This window comes from Pteronotus mesoamericanus, unplaced genomic scaffold (assembly GCF_021234165.1).
Source record: "Pteronotus mesoamericanus isolate MK-2021 breed Mesoamerican mustached bat unplaced genomic scaffold, CSHL_Meso_final contig_169, whole genome shotgun sequence".
Taxonomy (NCBI): domain Eukaryota; kingdom Metazoa; phylum Chordata; class Mammalia; order Chiroptera; family Mormoopidae; genus Pteronotus; species Pteronotus mesoamericanus.
In genome coordinates this window covers 11299705-11320796 of record NW_026555068.1, presented here as the reverse complement: position 1 = coordinate 11320796, position 21092 = coordinate 11299705, and the positions used below count along the sequence as shown (strand labels likewise).

The 21092-nt window shown below is 35.9% G+C and overlaps 1 protein-coding gene across 9 annotated transcripts in view; it reads left to right on the top strand.

Annotated features, from left to right (window-relative positions):
• NRG1 (neuregulin 1) overlaps positions 1-21092 on the top strand; it is a 950601-nt gene that overhangs the window by 892142 nt on the left and 37367 nt on the right. The window contains exon 1 of one of the 9 annotated variants that reach the window (XM_054566058.1): positions 20584-20741. The exons of the other annotated variants lie outside the window; for them this stretch is intronic. Coding sequence (XP_054422033.1) covers positions 20702-20741 — 40 coding nt within the window. The 5' untranslated portion in view covers positions 20584-20701. Of the gene's footprint in view, positions 1-20583; positions 20742-21092 lie in introns of those variants that run through there. 9 annotated transcript variants of the gene reach the window in all.

Below are 21092 nucleotides of genomic sequence, written 5' to 3'. Positions count from 1 at the left end.
GGCATGGATAAAACTGCTGTGCCAGTGTAAGTAACTCTGCCTTTAATTAAGTAATTATTACAAATGGAACTTGTCTGTTTCCTCCTATTCTGTTGTTGACAGTGATTGAGGGGCTTGGTATGCCCACGGTGGCACAGAAATGGAATTGGTAAATTAGAGCAGTTGTCAGACACAGATTCTGATTAGTTAAACAGCTTGCCTGGGTTAGTGATGAATGCAGCTGTAAGGGATGAAATCTGCTTTCCTAGAAAAGTCACAAGAGAATAGAGTTGTATGACAGTTGTCTGACTGTGTGAACCATCTTTGAATGTAGTCAAATATAAATGTAATTTAATATTGAGACTTGAAAAAAGAATGGAAAGATGACTTCAAGTGTACGAGAGCAAGATTTTCTGGTCTCTTTCTTATTTTTTGTTTTATGCCATTACATGAATGTGATTAATGCAGCTTTTGAGATAATCCTTTTAGAATTTCTTGCCTTCTGTTGTCTTGTGCTATCTTTTCCCTGGAAATGTGTTCATATTACTAATGCTCTAGTGTCAATATGTACGTTTTTAATTGGTAACATAGGGGATTAGGTATCGATAGGACCAAGAAGTATGTAAGAAAATATTTAAATGCCTCTATCTCCCCTTGTAAGGATTTAATAGGTCAAGATACTGAAAATAATTTTTTTACTGACTACTTTATTGTGATGTAAGTAATATACCGTAAGATCCGTTCTTTCAAAGTGTATCACGCGTTGCATGCAGTGTATTCTAAAACGGGGCAACCCATCCTCACTGTTTAACCCCAGGACATTGTCATCACCCCCAAACCAAAGCGAAGCTCACACCCATTAAATGTCACTTCCCATTTCCTCTTTCTTGCTCCCCCATTCAAGTTATTCTTGAAGAAAGTGTTCTGATTAGAATTCTACCTCTGTGTTTTGTGTTACTAACTAGCAAAATTTTTAGTAATTTAAAACACTTGATTCCATGTATATAGTATTACACGTGATTTATTAGGATGTTTTGTTTCACTTTAATGAATAGTGAAATATTTTATTATGTATAACTGATGAAACAACTTTAGAATATTGTGAATGAAATGAAAGAGCTGAATGAATGCTTTTCTCTAACTCAAAATAGACATAAACAGAAAATTAAGTTATCTAGGTATATTAGATAAATTCTTTGAAAGAAGCAAATTCATTACTTTCCTCTAATGTACGAATCGTTATATATATTGTGTCGCCATATAACTAGAACTCAGATCAAAATTACCTTTTAAAAATCTGCATCTCTTTTTACTTATTCAAAAAGTGCCTCCTTCCACCACAAATAAATCTCTATTCTGTTCACCTCTACTAACTGGTACCTTGGATTTACCCTGCATGTCAGCTAAAAGAATTGAGTTAAAGTTTATCTCTATGCACAGAAGGGCTCGGTAAGTTATTTGATGAGGTACAAACAGAACATGCAATTTATATAAGTAAATATGTTGCATATGTTTTAAAATAACAATCACCATTTAATGCAGGGTTGTGTGTGCCCTTCCCCTTCTCAAGCTCCGTCCAGCTCTCTAGGCCCTCTGGGACCTTCAAACAAGGCCTCTCCTGTGCACATCTACACCCACCCTGCCCTTTGGTGTCTGACTCAGATAACCCCTCCTTCAACTCTCGCCTCAAGGCTGCTTTCCCGGGGAAGCCTTTTCCAGCTTTCCAGATGAAGCTAGGTCCCTACTAGTGTTCTCAGAGCACCAAGACTTTACTAACACTCATGATCTTACACAAACTCCTTTATTTTCCAAGATATAACAAGCATTAAAAAACACCAGCTTAACTGTGAGACACGCACATAACCTCATGTACCCACGTGTGTATTCTAATGACCCAATAGCTTTTTAGAAAATCTACATTTTAGACTTTCTAATAAGTCAGACTTCACTTCCTCTTGAGAACTCAGATTAAAAAAAAAATTAGTACTGAGATATATTCTCTGTGTTTAAATAAAAAGCCAAAAACTCTAAGAATGATAACTTCTCAGAACTGGTCCATTTTCACTGTTAAATACATCAGCATCTTTCTCTCAGAAGAATGACAATTCAGTGATAGAGCGGCACAACAACCAAAGGGTCAGCATATATGAAAATGATTTTTAAATACTAATTTCTGTGGTCTTTCATTTAAATAATTGATTTTTCCAAATCTCATCAGACTCCTGATTTCTCAATTAACTAAAACCTATTTCGAAATAGGCAAAACTGTCAACTGAAGACAATGTGCTCAACTAAAAGATGACTCACTTTGCAAAACTTCACAAAAATTGTAGATTATTTATCAATGATCACTTTTTGAATTAGTTACATATTGTTACCCTGCTTCCTTCCATGAAGGATTTAAGGTACTCTAACTGTCCAGTATTCATTTGCTTAGCATAAAGAAAGTGTGAATGGTGCACTTTGATGAAGGAGGGTCCCACCTGAATAGAAACTCTTCCAACTGAATTTGAAAGTCCATAAACTGATATGTGATGTCAGATCATGAGATTACAAAAATGACATGTCCTTGAGATTTTGTCATAAAATAAACCGAAGTGCTATGAATTGGATTTTCTCTTTTCCCAGAAATCAAGCATTCTAAGGATAACTTTTTTCCTAAGACTAATGATTTCTCATCATTTAGACTTGGTTTATATACCTAATATCAAAAATGGAAAATCTTAGAAAAAGAGAAGGATATTTCAGGAAAACACTTCCCAAGTACTGTCTGTAAGGCATTGAGGAGACACTGCCCCCATCTAAAAACATGACCCCACTATGTCACTTCTAGAAAGCGCATGGCAAAATATGTGTGCTTCTGAAAAAGGTTAAGTTCAAATGTGCCTAATGGGCACAGATGAAGTCAAGTGAACCTGCTGAAACAGACAACAACCTGTGTTTGGGCATCTTTGTTGATTTTCAAAGGAAGATGGATTAATAGATATTATGAATGTTAGTCATGTTTTCAGTACTATTGTGAATTTTACTTGCAAAATTATCAATCAGCTCTTGGAACTTGAAGAAGGGAGGCATCAAAAACAGGGGTCACTTATAAAATTGCTTAGATTATTTTAATGTCTTACAGTCCTATTTTTGTCATTTTATTCTTTCCTCTCTCTAATGGATGGATTTTTCAACAAAATTGCAAGCGAACATTAAAGTACCAAATGTACCTGAAAGCACAAATTTGTTTGAGTTAGTACCTTAAATGAATCAATAATTTTATGGGGTAGCATTTAATTATATTTTTATTTGTTTTCAGATATTTTTATATTTGGATTTCCTAAGTAATGCTGTTTATCTTGGCTAATGGATGGGAGGAGGTTCAGAGAAAATACGTGAAGACTAGAGGCATTCTCTGTCTCTCTGTCCATATTGTCTGGCCCTGAAACCCTTCAGGACTTCGCGCTAATTAGAGCCTGAGCACAAACAATATTGCTCAGAAGCCAGGGTGAGGGCGGTGGGGTCAGGATGTTGCACTGGCCCATTGGAGTCTTCAGATTTTCTCTCCTCCATTTTTCTGTAGTGGGGCAAACGATCTCATAAATATTATTAGTTTTGAGACATCCTTTTATCTATTCAATTTCCCAATTGATATGAGAGACACTTTGATCATTTTTGTCTCATGATATTGTAGAACTGTCCTGTTGATAATTTTTAAAATGTTTTTTCACAAACATTTCACCTAGGGTATAATGCCATATTTATAACTTTCTTACATGCAAAGTAATGCAAATTATTCTGTTTCCTAGACTTTTCTAGTGAGATCTAAGACATCATTTTGGAAGTCAAAAAAACAATAAGAAGGACAATTAAAATTAATCTCTCTACCCCAATAACAATAGGTTATAAAAATGTGCTCCTTATAAAGGTACATGCAAAGTGTACTCCTTAGTTTAGTGTTCTTCACTGTGCTTTTGATACCAGTCTCAATAAAAAAAAAAAAATGGGAGGGGGCATGGGGCTGAAGAAAATGGACTTTTCATCAACTGAGTATCAGTTGTATATCTTTGAAGTAGCAATATTACTTGGAAGAAGATGAATTTTCCTACCACATAAGCATATGTAAATGAATCTTACATAGAAATATGGTATTATATTACTTTCTTTTTACCTTCTACATATTTTTATCCTAAAATAGTTTCTTTGGTGACTAAGGATTGATAGGGACTGGTTTAAAAGGCAGTTCTAATTCATTTTTTAAGTAAAATTCATTGATAAAGTTGTCTTTTTTGATAAATGGGTTGATAAAAAAACTATTATTTACTTTCTTCTGGTCAATTTAATCATGGGAAGGAAAATGTAGAAATGAAAATCTGTCATATTCTTACTTATATACAGAGAATGCTTTTTAAAAAAAATAATAGTAATAAAACAAGCTGTTTTTAAAATTTGTAATTACAGGAAAATTTTATGAAGTATTTGGAATAAAAATATTCACACAACTTAAAGTTTATGTTCTAGTTTTTAATTTGGGAACTTTTAAAACAATTAGTGGCCAAATACCTAGTGTTTTCAATGAAATAGTTACAACACATTCAGCCTTTGAAAAAGTAACATCTTCTATAGGTAAATGCAGATGGTCTTCCCTCTAATGCCTCTCTAACCAATTTGCACATGGTAACTTCAGATACCATCAGCAAAAATGGGCTGTGCTGAGCAAGCACTTAAAAACTAATGGCTCTGTATGGTACAGAGCCATGGCCCTTCAATAACAAAGAATAGCATAGAGGAAATGGCTTAATTTAACAAATTGCCAGTTGCCCACCAGCCATCTAAGCAGCATAATGATATACACAAGGTGTGTTAAAAAGAATGGGGTTTTTTGTTTGTTTTTTTAATGTTTTGCTCACTATTCTCCATCTCCCAATACTCTCCGGGGAGGCAGTAAAAGTGGGGGTGAGGGACATATTAAATAAAAAGTGTGACAAATTGGTGAATTTTAAACAGTGATTTGTTGAGCCAGATTAAATGAATTTAGAGTTGAATCTTCAAAATGATTTCTTTTTTCAAAGGTTTACTTGTAATTTAGACGTTTTCATTTGAGGAACGGGAATACTATCGGGCTTAAATCTAAAATTTGCTAAATGGTATAAGATGCTTTGCATAAGACACAATGAAAGAAGTTTCATATAACAGACTGGAAGATTAACCTGCATGACACACAAAGCTAGAAACATACATCACGTATATTATGATGTGACAATAGCAAAAGAAAATCAAACAAACAAAAACCTGTATAAAAAGGCAAGATCTGATTTCCCAAGGCTCAAACCAGTTTTTAATTTATGTGAGAAAAATGCATAGATATGGCATGCATGTCTGTAAAATAAATTTGATTATTTCATACTATATTTTGCTACTACTGTCATGAAATTAATGGAGCATGTTTAAGTATTTCTGCTTGGAGACCATCACTAAAATATAGTGTTCTTCAAGTCATAGCACAAACAAGCTCATATTTATCACTTACAGGCAGGTTTTATTGGTCCTGGTGCATTTAGTCACTTCCACCCCCATTCATCTGCTGATGGCCAATAAAAGCTATAGGAAGTCTCATCAATGAAATTAGTAACCTGTGGGGACAGAGAGGCAGTTAATGCCTGCCAGTTTAGATTTGTGATCATTGGGATATGCTTCTTATAGCCATTGAAAATATTAGCTTCTTTCTAGTGTTCAATACGTTTTAAAATTCTGAACACAAAAATATTTTTACATAGCCAAAAGAAATGTTTTAAAATATCTAACAAATTATAGCTTTTAGGAATAGCAATCAGCATGTGATTAGTGACCACATATTATAACTGGCTTCTGCTTTAGATTTTTACAGTGGTAGAAAATTTGAGGGACATAAGGTATTTTTCCACTTTGAGAGGGATCGCCCCTTGATCTGCTGCTCTTTATTCTTGTCTGAATGTGCACCAGCTACAAATTGATGAATTAGAATCAGATGCTTGAAATTAAGATTAAGATGTAGCATTTTTGTGATCTGTAAAAATCATGTCAGATCTTGCTTAAATATGAAAATTGTTGTGTTTAACCCAAACCACCAGCATCACTGATAAATCATTTAATCCTCTCCTTAAAATCATAACCTCAAATTTGGGAGAAATCTGGAACGGTTTGAGGTTTAAACTTATCCCTCATTGCCATGAGTCCCACCAAAGAAAAACTATCAACTAGTCTATGCTTTCTTCTGTTACAAGGAAACGTCCAACCTACCAACACTTACCCATTTTATCTTTGTTCTGCTGTACAAATTTATTCACATATTCAGGTGAAAATTTGTGTGCCTGTAGCTCCCATTAATTCAACCCAGTTTCTACCGCTTATATACAGGGTGGAGCATAAGTAGGCTTACAGTTGTTTGTATGGAAAATAATATAATTAATAAATAATAATACAAGAATAAACTCTGTTTTGCATGCTCACAACCATAAACCCAGCTTTGCCCCACCATGTATATAAATGTTTCCTGTATCCAGCTCTGATATATTTGAAGACGAGTACCATTTCTCCAGACTGTTTCACAGCAATTTCATCTACATTCTTTATATGGTAACACTGGAGCCTCTTAACCAAAGCAGATCTCTGTCCTCTAATTACATTTTGCCAGTGTTCCTTCTGCTCTTTTTTTTTCCAGAAGTCAGTTTTAATGATAGAGCCAGCAGCATGCGTGGTAGCTGAGTGAAATGTGGGTACGATGACCACACTTTCCCCCCTCTTTCTCTGGGCCTCCACTTCAGGGAGCCTGCTAGTAGTATTAGCAGCACAAAGCTGGAAAAGTTGTCTGTGCGCTCTTCACCTTCCTTTAACCACAGCGCCTGGGAGTTCCTTCTCCTCTGTGGTACTTGTGCTGAAGGCAGAGCAGTTAGTTGTATTGCAAATTCGACCTGTTGTGGGGACTCCAAAGGTGCTGCTACCTTCATGGTGTAGGGAGACCAACGCCTTAGAATGTTAATGAAACCCCAGCTCTAGAATGTGTGCATGGCCTGGCCCTGGATTGCTTAGAGCCCGATAGCAAGTCTTTCCGTTGACAGACAGCAGTTATTGACTCCTGTTATTGTTGCCTTGGACTTGAATCCTGAGGCTATCAAAGCACAAAGGAAGAGGCAACGGAGTGTGAGTGTCTATGTGTGGGGGGGTATATTTTGTTAGCTTGAAGTGAGTTTTAATTTGAAAGCTTCCCCCACCCACTTCGTTTCAATCACAACAGAAATGGAGTAGAAGTCCCTGAGGTATAGCCTCAATATAGCCGTGTAATTCTAACCTTTTTGATAAAATCCAGTTTCAGGACTGAATGAAAAAAATACAGCCTCACAGTTTGTTTTTATGACCGTGTATGTGTGTGTTTGTGTGTGGTGAGAGGGGGTGGAATTGTGCATCCATTTAGCAAAGGAAACACTTAAAATGCCATATACTGTTAGAGTTGAGTGATAAATTACATACTCCTATTGTAAAATCAGTTTTTTATTTCTTTTTATTCCAATCTTATCTGAATATTCTAGAAAATAAAAAGTAATCCATATGTAGAGAAAGCAATACATTTCAAACTAAAGTGCATTCTGTGTTGGATGTCATGCTCATTCATTGCTTGATAAATGGTACTTTAAATCAGTTAATTAGAACAATTCATAACCAGTTATTGGATATAGCAGAATTGCCTTTCCTTTTCTATAAAATAAACATGAATTGTGTTATATCTATACTGATTAGTAGTAGTAATAGAATGTTGCCTGAAATCAGCAATAATAATGTTCTTGGGTGAGACAATTGTTCAGAATAAGAGCTAGATTCTCCTAATCTTTTGTCATACTCTTGAGTGAAGGACAGGAGGAACAAATGTCACCATAGCACAGTGCTTCCTCAGAATTGTTTTCAGTGCAATTCAGTAGGAAAAAATTAGTCAGAGATTGTTTTAATTAAATTGAGTGTGAAATAAAGTGTTATCTTGACTGTTCATGCTATTACACACATTTATGTTTTATGGCCAACAATAGTTATAATTATATGAATGAATTTCCATACTAAATATTTCAACTTTGAATTTTCTATTAAAATTATTTTTTAAAGAAGATTTAAGTAGAACTCCCTGGTGTTTTGAAGCTAAGTACTTTAAAACACAAAGCACATAAATAGAAATATGTCTAAAGGTTCATGGTATTTGTGCTTGTTTCTTTTAGGAGGAATGTGATTTTTATTAAGTTGTGGCCACAGCTGTCTTTCAGAAATTTGAGGTTCTATCTTAAATAATGCTAGTCCAAGCTTAAAAATGAGAATATCTATGACTATTAAGTAGCTAGAGACCCTCTTCCTTTCTGCCCCATCTCCAATAGTTTCTGAGATTTGATGTTTTTAAGTTATGAGGGCCCCTTTTAAACAAAATATTCTTTCATATTTTATTTCATAGGATATCAAGTACAATATCCTAGCTAATCTGTAAACCATAGTGATATTATTTACAATAAACTGCTACAGGTTAAATCACCCTCATTATACTTACATTAAAAAAAAAAACTCCTAAATAAGTTTTCATTTCCTAATTTGTTGTTTTATCTTATCATGACCTGTGATAATTTTGGAGGTGTTCTTAAATGTTTTTCTATTTGTCCCTAATATAGTTAACACAGATGATTAAGAAAGGCCTCTGAAATAAAGCAAGTCAAAATAATGAATAGAGGGAAATAGCCTTTTTCTCTCATGTCTCATGGAATCCTGATAGTGAGGATTCTGAATTCTAGAGGAAGTCCAAGGTCATCTAGAGTCCAACCTCTCATGCAGAATTTTTAACTGTAGATCCGTGGAATAACTGTGAAGTGGCTTCAGAGAAGGGGGCAGTACATGAAATCCCAAAATTGTAGGCTAGTGTCTTATTTTCGTGTGTAAACAAAAAGCCATAGCATCCCCCAGATTCTGAAAGAAATGCATGGCCCTCGAAAATAATCAGAAGCACCATTTAAAATTCTTCAGTGGTGTCTTAGAAAGCGCAGAGACTTGGTAATCGGAGTTAGAATCTTAACTGAAATTTTTCATCAGTAGGACCCTGGCAGACTCTAATCTCTTTGAAACATTGTTTGCTATCTGCTTATCCGAAAGTCTGAGAAATAATACAGAATTTACAGGCTATTGTGGGAGCTTTATGAGGTCATGTATATTTTTTCCCTGGTACATCGTAGTCACTCAACAATTCTTTCCTTTCCTCACTTTACTCAGAGATGACAGAAACAGTTCAAACAGCTAAGTGTTAACATGAGGTTTTCTTCTCTGTTGCTTATCCCACATGGGTATATCTAATACTGCATAGAGGAGTCAGTTCTCCGAGGCAGCTTTCACTGTGGATTTTGTAACAGAAAGCATCCACATCAACTGTGTTATGGCCCAGGGTGACACTTGACATTTATATGGTTACTTTTTAATAAAGTAATTTAAATTATTGCCTTTTCTTTTTATTATGGGAAAGAAAAAAGAAACTAAAGAATGCTAACTGGTCGCTGTGCCAGAGCTTCCCTTTCTGCCTTCAGAGCTTTTCTCAAGGACATGAGACACTCTTCCTAATTACTTTTTATTGATTTCCTGACATTTCTGCTCAACATTGACTGCTTATTTTTAGGAAACAAAGGATGTTAAGCTAAAATGTTAATGGTGCATTTGAAAGCACAAAGTTCAATATTTTAGTCATGTCTCTTACATGCACTTAAATAGTTTGAAAAACTGTATAACTGTTTTTATGTGCCTCAGTTACATCTTACTGCAGAAATGAATATAAAATTCTATGATCCTCGGATTTCTTCCATACCTTTACCTTATTTTGAACAAATCAGTGACTTATGCTAAAAATTTCAAATTTTAAATAGTTAGACTTGGTATAGTTAAGAGAATAAAAAAATAGTAAAAAAACCTACTAAATAGAGAAGCACTTGATGAAAATTAAGCAATTCAATTCTATATTATAAATTCTTATTCTCATTTTTTAGTCACTTGTCACTAATAAACTCTTCAATTATATCTGCTGCTCTGTTTATTGCATTAGATTTTTTAGCGATGAATATGTAAAGCAAACCTGGTTAGAAGATCCTTATATGTAACTTAACCAAAAGAAAGCAGTCTTACGTTAGCTATTTAGAATAGTCCATCTTTGTAGGGATTGCTCATTTCAATTACTTAGTTGTCAGGATTTAACTTTCAATTAAGAGCACCGCCACAAGACCAGTTTTTTAAACCTTCCTGTGTATAATTTATATGTTATATGAAAATGAGGTGAAAGAAAATTACCAGCCAACAAAATGAACCTCATTTCATATGTCATTGGTATAGTCAAGTAACTTAATTTTATATAATGTATGTGCATCGCTTATAAGTATACATTTTTCTTTCTTTCCCCTTATCCTTTTGTTGATTACAATTAGTTTCTAAAGAACGAGTGGCATTAATATCTCATCGAGGTCAATCAGCGATCTTATGCAAATATTAAATATTATGCAGACCTCATAACTGTCTTTGGCCTTTCATTTGAAATAGTTCCTGCTGACAGAACTCCTCAAAGACATCTATGCCTCTGCCTATTTCTATTTGTATATGTATTTATATGCACATGCATAATTCCTCTGACTTCAGCTTGATAAAGAAATGGTCTTTTTCTAAAAAAAAGACAAACAAAAAAAAGCTTTGAGATTATTGATCAATGAAAATTAAATTACTTTCCTAAAAATGATTTAAAAAGAAAAATGAGGCTAATTTAAATGGAAGTTAAATAGCATCCATTACAATCCTGTGGCCTTGGGTGATTGGTACATCATCAAATATCTGACAGTTTTTCTAATTTAGACTAAACTCTTCAGGATCAGTTTAGTTTTCTAGTTCTTAGGAAAGCTAACTGAAATGATAACCATTTTGTTCTGAAACAGACAATAGAATACTAGATAACTTGGATTGAGCATTTTCCCTGAGTTAAGACAAAAAATAACATTGATGTGACCAACATTGGCCTCCTGTCTTCTGCTCCGAAAGCACAGTCTAAAAGTAGTATTGTTAGAGTCATTCCCTGAAATACAGTTTATAGACAGGGGCAAATATTCAGAAAGTGACCCTTTCTGCAAGGTGAAAGAATATGGCTTCTCTACTAGTCTGTGGAAAGAATTTCAATTTCTGTTCTTTGTTTATTTTTAACTTCAAGATCAGCTATGCAGTTCGGGAATGAAAGAATCATGAGAGAGAATGCGTTAGGAGACACATTGTCAGCCTTTCAGCCAACCTGCCTTGGAATCCCTCTCCACATTATTTGTTACATTGAGAACAAAAACATGCTATATTTAACCTCTTTCAGCCTCAGTTTCTTCACCCATGAAAAGGATAAAATGTTACCTATTTCTTAGGATTGTTGTGTTGACTATAGGGCTAGAATATGTGGCATGCTGTATTTAATGAATGTCATTCTTCTTAATCTTTGCTAAGAATTGTATTGCTTTTACCGTGTAGATAACTTTTGAGTTTTCTTCAGCATTTATTTCCCCTCCTAAAAAGGGGGATCAGAAAGAGTAGAAACAAAAGGCATACCTGTACAATTTACGACAAACGTTATTAATGCCAGATACCAGCTGTCCTAGATGAATATGATTTCTACTTCAGAAGATTACTGGAGGAAATGATATAGTTTGTATCATATAAAGATGAGGGTGCTTTAGAAGGAAACAGAGTGTGCAAAGAACACTTCCATCTTTGCCTTCATGAAATGTCATCTCTCTCTGCCTCTCATTCCCCTTTGGTGTTTTTCCCTTGACCCTCCTTGAAGATCACCATAAAGCCAGAACATAGTAGAGAGTATGCTCCGTGGAAATGGTAGTTCTGAGAAATTTTTCTCTTATTCTGAATTACACCTGGGGAATTGGATATTTGGAATTAATACAGATCTATGACAACCTCATTAAAATGATTATTTCTTATCTAACCTAGCGCATATCATTATTTAACTCGTTAAGTTATTGGAATTTATCTGAACATAGAGGGCGTGCTCTCTTCGTTATTTTGATTATAAAATGGGACTGTTCCTGGTCATTTTTAGCGTAGCTCTGGTTAGGACTTCAGTGCCCACCCCCCAGAGTTCTTGTGATCACAAGTGACAGGGATGGGTCCCATCCCTCTGGACCTCTGCCCCTGTGGTTCAGCACAGTTGGAAGTTTGTTCTGACCTCACGCTCTGTCTGGTCTCAGAGTTTCTTGTGAAATTGAGTAAAAGTTTCAATACATTAGATATGTTTCTTACCTTCAGAGCTTTATCGTTCATGACTTCTTCCCCAGGGTTGCTAACATGGTTAACACGGTCAACACGGTCGTCCTTAGTCTGAAGCCCTAGACCCACAAATCAGGAGACACACCTCGCTTTCCACTCAGTCATCTCTCTTTCACCATTTACGTGGTTTACCTGTCTCATCTGTAGACTGTGATTTCAGGAGCATGGATTACGCTGCCCATTGAGCAGATTACATTTCATGAGACTTTTTTAATTTCTGTAACTTCCCTTTTGCCATGTCACTGTTAATATAGCTCTGCATGGGAAACTCCAACTTCATGTCAGGATCTGAAGCTAGACTTTACCATAAATTGCAATTTTTCAGCCCAAGGACTGTGGTTGGTGCATTCCTAGCAAACTGAGGAACCACCTTTCCTGTGAGCACCGGAAGTCCATCCAAAGGCTGCAAACACTCGAGTGACTGTCTAAATTTATTCCCTGAAGGATATTACAACCTTATTTGCATGACAAAACTGTCATCCTGGACTTTCCTAATTGAACTGAACTTCAGATTCATGGTTGGGTCCCAAGAAAAGCTGTTTTCACAGGGCCAGCACACTCTCTGTTCTCCACTTCTCTCCCACACATCCATCAGCACACTACTTTTGTGTTGTTGTTTACCTTCTCTCTAACATTCTAGGTAAGTTCTTTATAGTTTTTAAATATGTGTGGCCAACATTTTCTGTAGATATTTCGATGGGTTTGCCAATGCCTTGTTCTGACTTCAGAAGCAATATTTTGACACTCTGCATTCATTTATAATTTCCATCTGTTCATCCATGTGTTCTGCCTGTTCACCTTTGAACAACTAAAATTTGTCATTTACAACTAAAATTATTCACAGATGAAATGGTCTTCACATCGTCAAAGCAAACAAACATAACAAGCAAAAAATGAAAACAGACAAACACAGTTACCAAGTGTATATTCGGAGGGTTGAATTTGTCGAAGGATAAAACTGAATTTTAAAAAATGTAAAGAATAATCATGAAATTTAGTAGTAGCATTGTTAACTAATGAGTGTGCTTATATTCAGTCCACTTAAAATTATATTGGATTTTATGATGAACTAATATCAATTGATGAAACTAAAACAAACAAAAAGCCTAGAAAACAAAAATGGCAGGGGTAGAGAATGGGATTCTGGGATATCGTGGGCACTTTTCTAGCTCTAAGAAAAGAGCTTTGATTACAGAAGTGATAAGATTTAGTTAAGGACAACATAACCTACAATCCTTATTTACCAATGAATCCTTTGGTTCCTGTTATTTCATTTACACACACAAAAAAAGAGAATTTAAAGCAGCCTTTCAATCAGTGGGAGATGGAGTGCAATTTGATTTCCTAACATAAAGAAAGTCATAGTCTCAGGCACACACAAGCAAGTGCATACGCACGCAAGTGTGGGGTTAGCTCCCCAAGTGTGAACCTCAGGCATAATCCAGTGGCTGTGATAGATCCATGAAGCCATTTGACAGATTCCGATAAACTTAATGGAGAACAGTGTGAGGGGCAATGAAGGATTGATGAATTCTTGCAAGACCTGTCTGGTAGTTAAGATCCAATTTTTATTATCACCATTTAATTTCAGGGACTTGTGTGGTTTCTCTAGAACAATGCCTCACTTCTCTGAGGTCTTCAGACTTTGAGAAAAATGTCGGCATTCAAGTTTTTAGTGTATAACTTCGGGCATAGAAATGCAAGGTGAAGAGGGTCTCTGAACAGGAAGGGTCTTCCACCTGTGACTGTCCAACACTCCAAAAGGTGTGTAATCAAGAAAAACCTCTGACTCTCAACAAAAGAGTTCTGTATTTCAAAGTTCTTCAGAAGTAAGGATTTCTTAAGGGGAAAAGCCATGAATAAATTGGGCCTTTTCAAAGAGGAAGGTCAGAGGTCTGGTTTCTTCTTATTAATAAGAGCTCTTTCCTAGGAAGGCCTTGTTTTCTGCTTAGCAACATAACAAGAACTTGCCTGTCACGTGTGAACTCTCCCTCAGTGGGGTACAGATGATAACCAGCTCTGCACGTGTCTCTCCATCACGGTGGTCATTGGATTCCGTAGAGTCTAAACTGGAAAATTCTCACTAGATATTGGCAATGCCTACTTAAGCAGAATACCAGTGTAGATTTTTGTTAGGCATGTTATTTGGTGTTGCAAAGTATTTGAATTCTTGAAAGCTTTTGACTGAGAAATCTCATCTGAAGACAGTTGCCTCCTCTATGGGAATATGGGGAATTAAATTGGCAAAGAAGACACAGCCACAGATCTGGTCCTGCATGATTTAATTTTTGGGTGGCTTTGTAGAGCCCTGGTTCCCTTTCAGCTGGTATACTGAACAGCCATGGTTTCCTGCTTTAAGTTGTTTTCTTGATTAGTGCTGGGGTAAGAAGCACCTTAGTGATGGATGGGAAGAGCGAAGATTTGTATTAAACACATACTTGCAGTGTCTACAAAATGGTTTATGTTTTAAAAGGGGGAAGACCTCAGCCGTGTTGAATTATTATAGCTCCAGGAGAGGGAAGTGTTTTATTAGTCCATCTTCGTAGATAGATATATCACCACCAGGAAAGAAACTAATGAATTATAACTAAGATCTCATGTGTGGACTATCTTAATAGCCCCTGTTTCAGGCAGTGCAGGGAAGTAGCCAGGTGAGGCAAAGATAGGGCCCTGGCCTCTACTTTTTTTAAATTATGTGATTCAACATGTCCTTTTTCAGTTTTTACCACAAGCAAGATGATTTCTACTGGGTACTTCCAACAACCGAATGATGTATAGGTAGAATAGCCAGACCAGACGATGAGAGTAAGACACTGAACACATGGCTCTAGTTTTTATAAAATATTGTGTATTTTGGAAAAAGAGTTCAAAGTGTGCACCTGTCTGTTTTCTTTGAACAGTAAGTTGTAATGCCAAGAGTAGAAAAACAGTAGAAAAGGTGCCTGTTAGGTAGGAATATAGAGGCCCAGATATTAAAAACAACAACAGCTAAAAACAAAGGCTTAAGGCAAGCTTTATACATAAGGTAGTCAAGGCTAATTTATCATTTTGGCCCAGTTCCTGTAAAGGCCCAGGATTTGCCTGTAATATTACCTCCCCCGATGTCCCCATCTCTAAAAAGTATATGCTCTTTAGAGAAACAAAACACGTTATGATCTAAATATTATGAAACCAGCTTAGTCCATTGGGGGCAGGGCAAACATTTTCTTGAGGTGAAGCATTTAAAATTATGTGTTTTTCCAAACCTTGTTTTATTCCTATTCAGATTGGTCATGTGTAAATGACAGTAACCATACTGAAAAAAGTTCGATTTCCATGTGTTACTTGGTTACTAAAATTTGTTCTGGGAACCTAACAACTACAGATACACATTTAATAACACATCACATTACAAGAAAGGGTGTTTTGCTTTTCTGATCACGAACATGGGAAAAGGGAACTCCTGGGACTTCTGGGAAAATATGTGGACTGAAATTAGCCAAGTGTTGCAGAGCAAGAGTCATATGTTCGAATATGCTTTTACTACTTCATTCCTTTATACGCTGCGACCTTTCACCTCAGTGAGGCAAATGTGGTGCTTATGGAAACAGAATCTGGCTATTTATGTTCACAACCCTCACACAAACCCAGAATTGCAGTAATTTGGCTAAGTGGTATGTAGCAATGCACAATCTGGTGTTTTAGAACCACAAAAGTGGCATTCTAAAAAATACATTCGGGCTCCATGTGTTAGAGAGCAGCTGATCGGACACCTGACCCAAACGTGAAACACTGGGAAGATTGTGTTTGTATTGGCTACTGTCCATTTTTCTACACTTTTATGAAGGCTCCTTTATGCAAAAACATTGAGAGTTTAGATTAATTGTTTGCCTGAAATCATTTTCTGTCATGAAGATACTCCCGGGACTTTTAGGGGCATCGCTGCCTTGATCATCGGTATAACTTACACCTTCAGACAACCGTCTATTCTTAGTGGGTTGCTTTATATCAACAGATGTGCGTATAGTCACATGAGAAAACCATCCTGTGGCTTGGTGGTAACTTAGACATTTTCACTTCATTATACAACGAGTACTGAATATTAAGAGTGGACCCCAGTCCTTTTGTCTACCACGGGTATTTCCTAGGTTGTGTAAAGAGTAATAAGAAACTGTCGTTAAGCAGTTTGAATGTCTTAGAAAGAGGTATGATACAAGGTGTGAATTACAGAAGAGCTCCAGCATGTAGCTCCTACCTAATTTTAATGTGTATAAATACAAAGTTGTGCTATTTCTTTTTTTTTTCCTTCTGTAGACCTTTATTTCTTTTCTATTCTTAGGTTCATAAAGACATTGTCACCAAAATCATTACAGAATTCAGAGGGAATAAAATAAAAAAGACATGTAGGATAATTTTTTAAATAAAGAGAAATAACACACCTACCACATTACCAAAGTATGGGAGTCCTGTGTTTGATAAAATCACAATTATAGTAAAGGATACACTGAACGATTCATACACACTGTGCATTTGAGAAAGCACTCTAAGGGAGAACTGTCAAAGTCATCAAACACTCCCCAAACTTTTTCTTTATGAGCACATGTAACAGTTACTATTCACCTTTGCACCATGAAAGTTGTGTTATTTCTTGAATGGGCTCCTATTTCTTTTCTATCATTAGTGTGCCAGTTTGAGTGATCTTCCTCTCTCTCCTAAACCTTTGCAATTAGCTTCTTTACTGGTCTCCCCATCTTCAATTCCTCCCCTTTCAAAGGTTATAGAATAGACTCTTAATTCTATTAATTATGGGCCTACTCAAACATCTAATTCCTTCTGTAGTAAATGTTAATTCCAGCCTGCATAATAAGCATTAATTCCAGCCAGGTTATCAAGGGCTTCTCTGATATGGATACATTATTATTGTATAGCTTCATTAGCTTCAGCTTTCTATTTATAATTCATCTCCTAGTCAGACTGAATTGCTGCTTTTCACTGAATGTGACATTCATTTTTCTACCTCCACAAATTCATTTGCTTTTCCTTTAATGGAATGCTTTCTTCTCCCCCAAGCACAGACCTAATTCCCCTTCTTAATATATCACCTTTTTAAGGTATTTCCTATTTTGCATACTTACTGCTGGATTCATACCTGGCTGATCTAATTGATTTATTTTCCTGTTGCTATTGTATATATGACCCCTGTATCTCATTGGGTTTTCTTGCTAGTTAATACTGGTATACAATAATATCATCTTCAAATAATGATTTTATTATCTTCTCATTTCCTGCAGTTTGACTGTTTTTTTAATTCCTGTTTTATTGCATTGGTTAGAGCAGTGTAAAATAATAGCACTGGTAGTCAACATCCTTGGCTTGTTGAGATGAATGAAAATCCTTCCTAGAGTTTCCATGTTAAGTATGATTTAAGTTGTTGGCTAAAAGTCACTACATTTATAGATGGTAAGAGTATCATTCTAATTTTTACATTATAAAGACATGTTTTGAAAAGGCTAAATATGACAGTTTTTGCGTTTTATTTTAAACATATACATACATATATTTAAACATGTACATGTATAATATACATTTAAACACGCATATCAAATATATGAAAGTGCAAAGAATAGTACAGGAGAGGCCAAGAGTAGGACTACAGTTTTTAAGTACATGAAACACAAAGTTAATAAAGCTATTGTGATAATTACAACCTGGGTGCCTTTTTCCTTATGAACAACTGTAAACCTACTTTTGCCACACCCTGTATAACGAGTCTCCACAGAGCCAGCATCCAAGTCAGCAATTACCAGTTTCGTTTCATCTTGAACCCCCTCACCTCCTTTCCCTCTTATTATTTTTAAGCAAATCCCAGACATCTTATCATTTCATGTATAAAAATTTCAGTGTGTAGCTCTAAAGAATATGAACTATTTTCAAATATAACCATGATGTATTTGACACCAAGTAAATTAATGATAACCCCTTAGTAATACTATCTAATCAGTCATCAGATTTTAATCTCCTATCAAATAGCATATATTTATAACTATTTAAAACAGGTTCTAAGTATGTTTCACACATTGTTATTGGTTTATATGTCTCATAATTCTCTTTTAAATGTCTGCATTTTGGATTTTTCTTTTATTTCACCCTATTGGTATTTCTCTAGCTCTAGCTCTCTTTGTCTCTTCATGTGTATATATTTTTCAGTAACTAGGTTATTTGCCCCGGAGAGTACTTCTTAGTCCAAGATTTGCCAGTTGTACCCCAAGGTATCTTTTAATATGTTCCTCTGACCTAGCACTTCCTGAAAATTAGTAGTTTTATCTGGATGCTTGATTAAATTCAGGTTTGATTTTTAGGGATAAGAGTATTTGACAGATAGTTTTATAGAAATTGATTTTTTAATCTCATCAAATGTTGATTCAGTACCTACTGAAATGATGCATGGCTGTTATTTTGTGCTCTGCCACAGTTTTTAGAAGTTTGTTGAATATGAACTTGCCTCAGAGTTTCTATATTTTGACCTTTCATTTACTTTCATGCTAAATGTATTTAGTTGATGAATAAATTAACCTATGCCATTAAATGTCACCTGGTCATCTTAGCAGCTCACTGAATAGCTGAATCTTTGATCAATCCACTTTGATTTGTTTTGTCGGGTCCTCAAAACATTTGACTGATTCGGAAAGTGACAGGTGAACATTTTCTGCTCTGATACAACCTTCTCCCAACCAACGTGATCCTAGTAGGAAATGCAGAGTATAGTAAAGAATGCGCGCCTTCTGCTTTTAACCTTAGGAGACCTATAAATATATCAAATTAACCCAGACAGATGGACTGCTCATGTTTGCTTTGCAGGCTAGGTGGATTTTAATCTTTTAGACTAGGTATTGGTGGGAAAAGATTCAAGGGACAGCTTGAAAATTTGTCAGCTCCCAGCTATGGAAATTTTATACTCATATAAAACTGTCAGTAATTAGTACAAAATATATGGCAGGACTATATTTCTGGAGTTTGGCTTTTTAGATTATTGGCTTTGTCAGGAACAAAATGTAGCTTTCTTGTAACTTCACCCAGTCAATGACCCAGTGTGGGAGGAGACTCTCCCTTGTCTTCAGAAAAGCTGTGACATCCTACAAGGCATTTAGGTCACTGAGATGTTGCTCTATGAAGTAGTAGACTACGATGATCACACCAGGTCATGAGTGAAATGCGCTGTCAGGAAACAAAAGAAAATGAATAGCAACTTGTATGTTTGAAAAATAACCTTCTTGACAATTTTATTTTTCTAAGGATAATACTATCTAATGATACCATATCATTTGCTCAACAACCGCTGGGAACTTAGACTCTGCTTTCTGTTGAGCTACAAATGAGATCAGCGTTATAACAAAAATTATATTTTTGTTTTATGAGGAGAAACACCCAAAGGTCACTTTTCATTCTGCTAAAGAAGGAGGAAATAATGTTAGGGTCTGCCCAGAGAGCCTGTGGGAGAGAGAGGGACCTACAAGAAATCGTATTAACCTGCTTCAGCCCCAATATTCATTTCACAAAACAGAAAACAAGCAGTTCCTAACTCTCTTGTGTGATCTTGGGCAGCCTCTCCGTGCGTACTTTCATGAAATCTTAGCTAGAGGGATTTTATTAAAGACCACAGAATTATTGTTTTGAGACAATTTGAATCCTCTTTTTAAATGTGGGATAAACCGTAAAATATATTAAAGTTCCACCAATCTGTGTGTGTTTAAATGATTCCAAAACCCATTGTTTAAACCAGTTAATCTTCATTGACTTTTGGTGTCAATGTCTTCTTTGGACAAACCCTCACCTTGTATGTAGCCTACAACCTTCTAAGTACTTCCACCTTAGTGCCAAAAAGTGAGATGTCCTAATTCTGTTTTAGAAAGTTCTGGTTTCCAGTTATGGTCTCGTGATGGCGCATTGCTGGCTTCCCTTTTTGTTTCTTTAGCAGAGGGCAGCAGAGGAGAAGCCAAGGAGACAATCTGCTCCTTTAAATCACAACATTGGCTCTGGGAACCTTCAAGTCAGCATAGGTTTCTTTGACCTCCTCCTGGCAGTTTTTCCTTTTCAAGTATCTATATGCTACTCAGCATAAGATTCAATTACTCCTCAGAAAAAAAAAATGCCAACCTTGAATGACAGTGCTTCAGTAGTTCTGAGTCTGGCTCTGGACTTCTCCTTGGAAAGCCAATGTCATTCCCTTAGCACCTGCAGAAGCCTCTCTGCTCAGCTTCTGCTCCAGAGCTTCATCCTCGGGAGCCGCAGAAGCACTTTTTCCCCAGTGGGCATTCCAAGCTTCTAGGAAGTCACTGCAGAAGAGCTGTGTTCCGAGGAAGAACAGTAATTTCAGGTTTCAGGTTCTTTAAACTGGGAGATCAAAGAGCAAGAAAGCATGCAGATTTCTAAATCCATAGCCACTGAAGATATCACAGGTAAGGTTAAAAAAAAAACAAAAACCTGTAATGTTGTAGTGATTGACAGTTTCATATAGAAACATTAAAATTGTTAAAATTTGTATAGTTGAGAAAACTGTGTAGTTATTTAGTTTAATAATTTCCTATAAGCAAACCATTAAGAATTGTCCTAAAAGCTGCTAGTAAAGACTCACATGCTCGGGGAAGACTGGATGTAACGATTGCTTCTTGGATTAAACACTGTACATTCATGCTAATTCCTGCTAATTGTCAAAGAAGAATAGGGTGACTCCTTATCAGCAATTTGCATTTGTGTAAGGGCCCTGGTCTGTTGCTGCTGTCTATTCCACTGATAAGGAAAATACCACT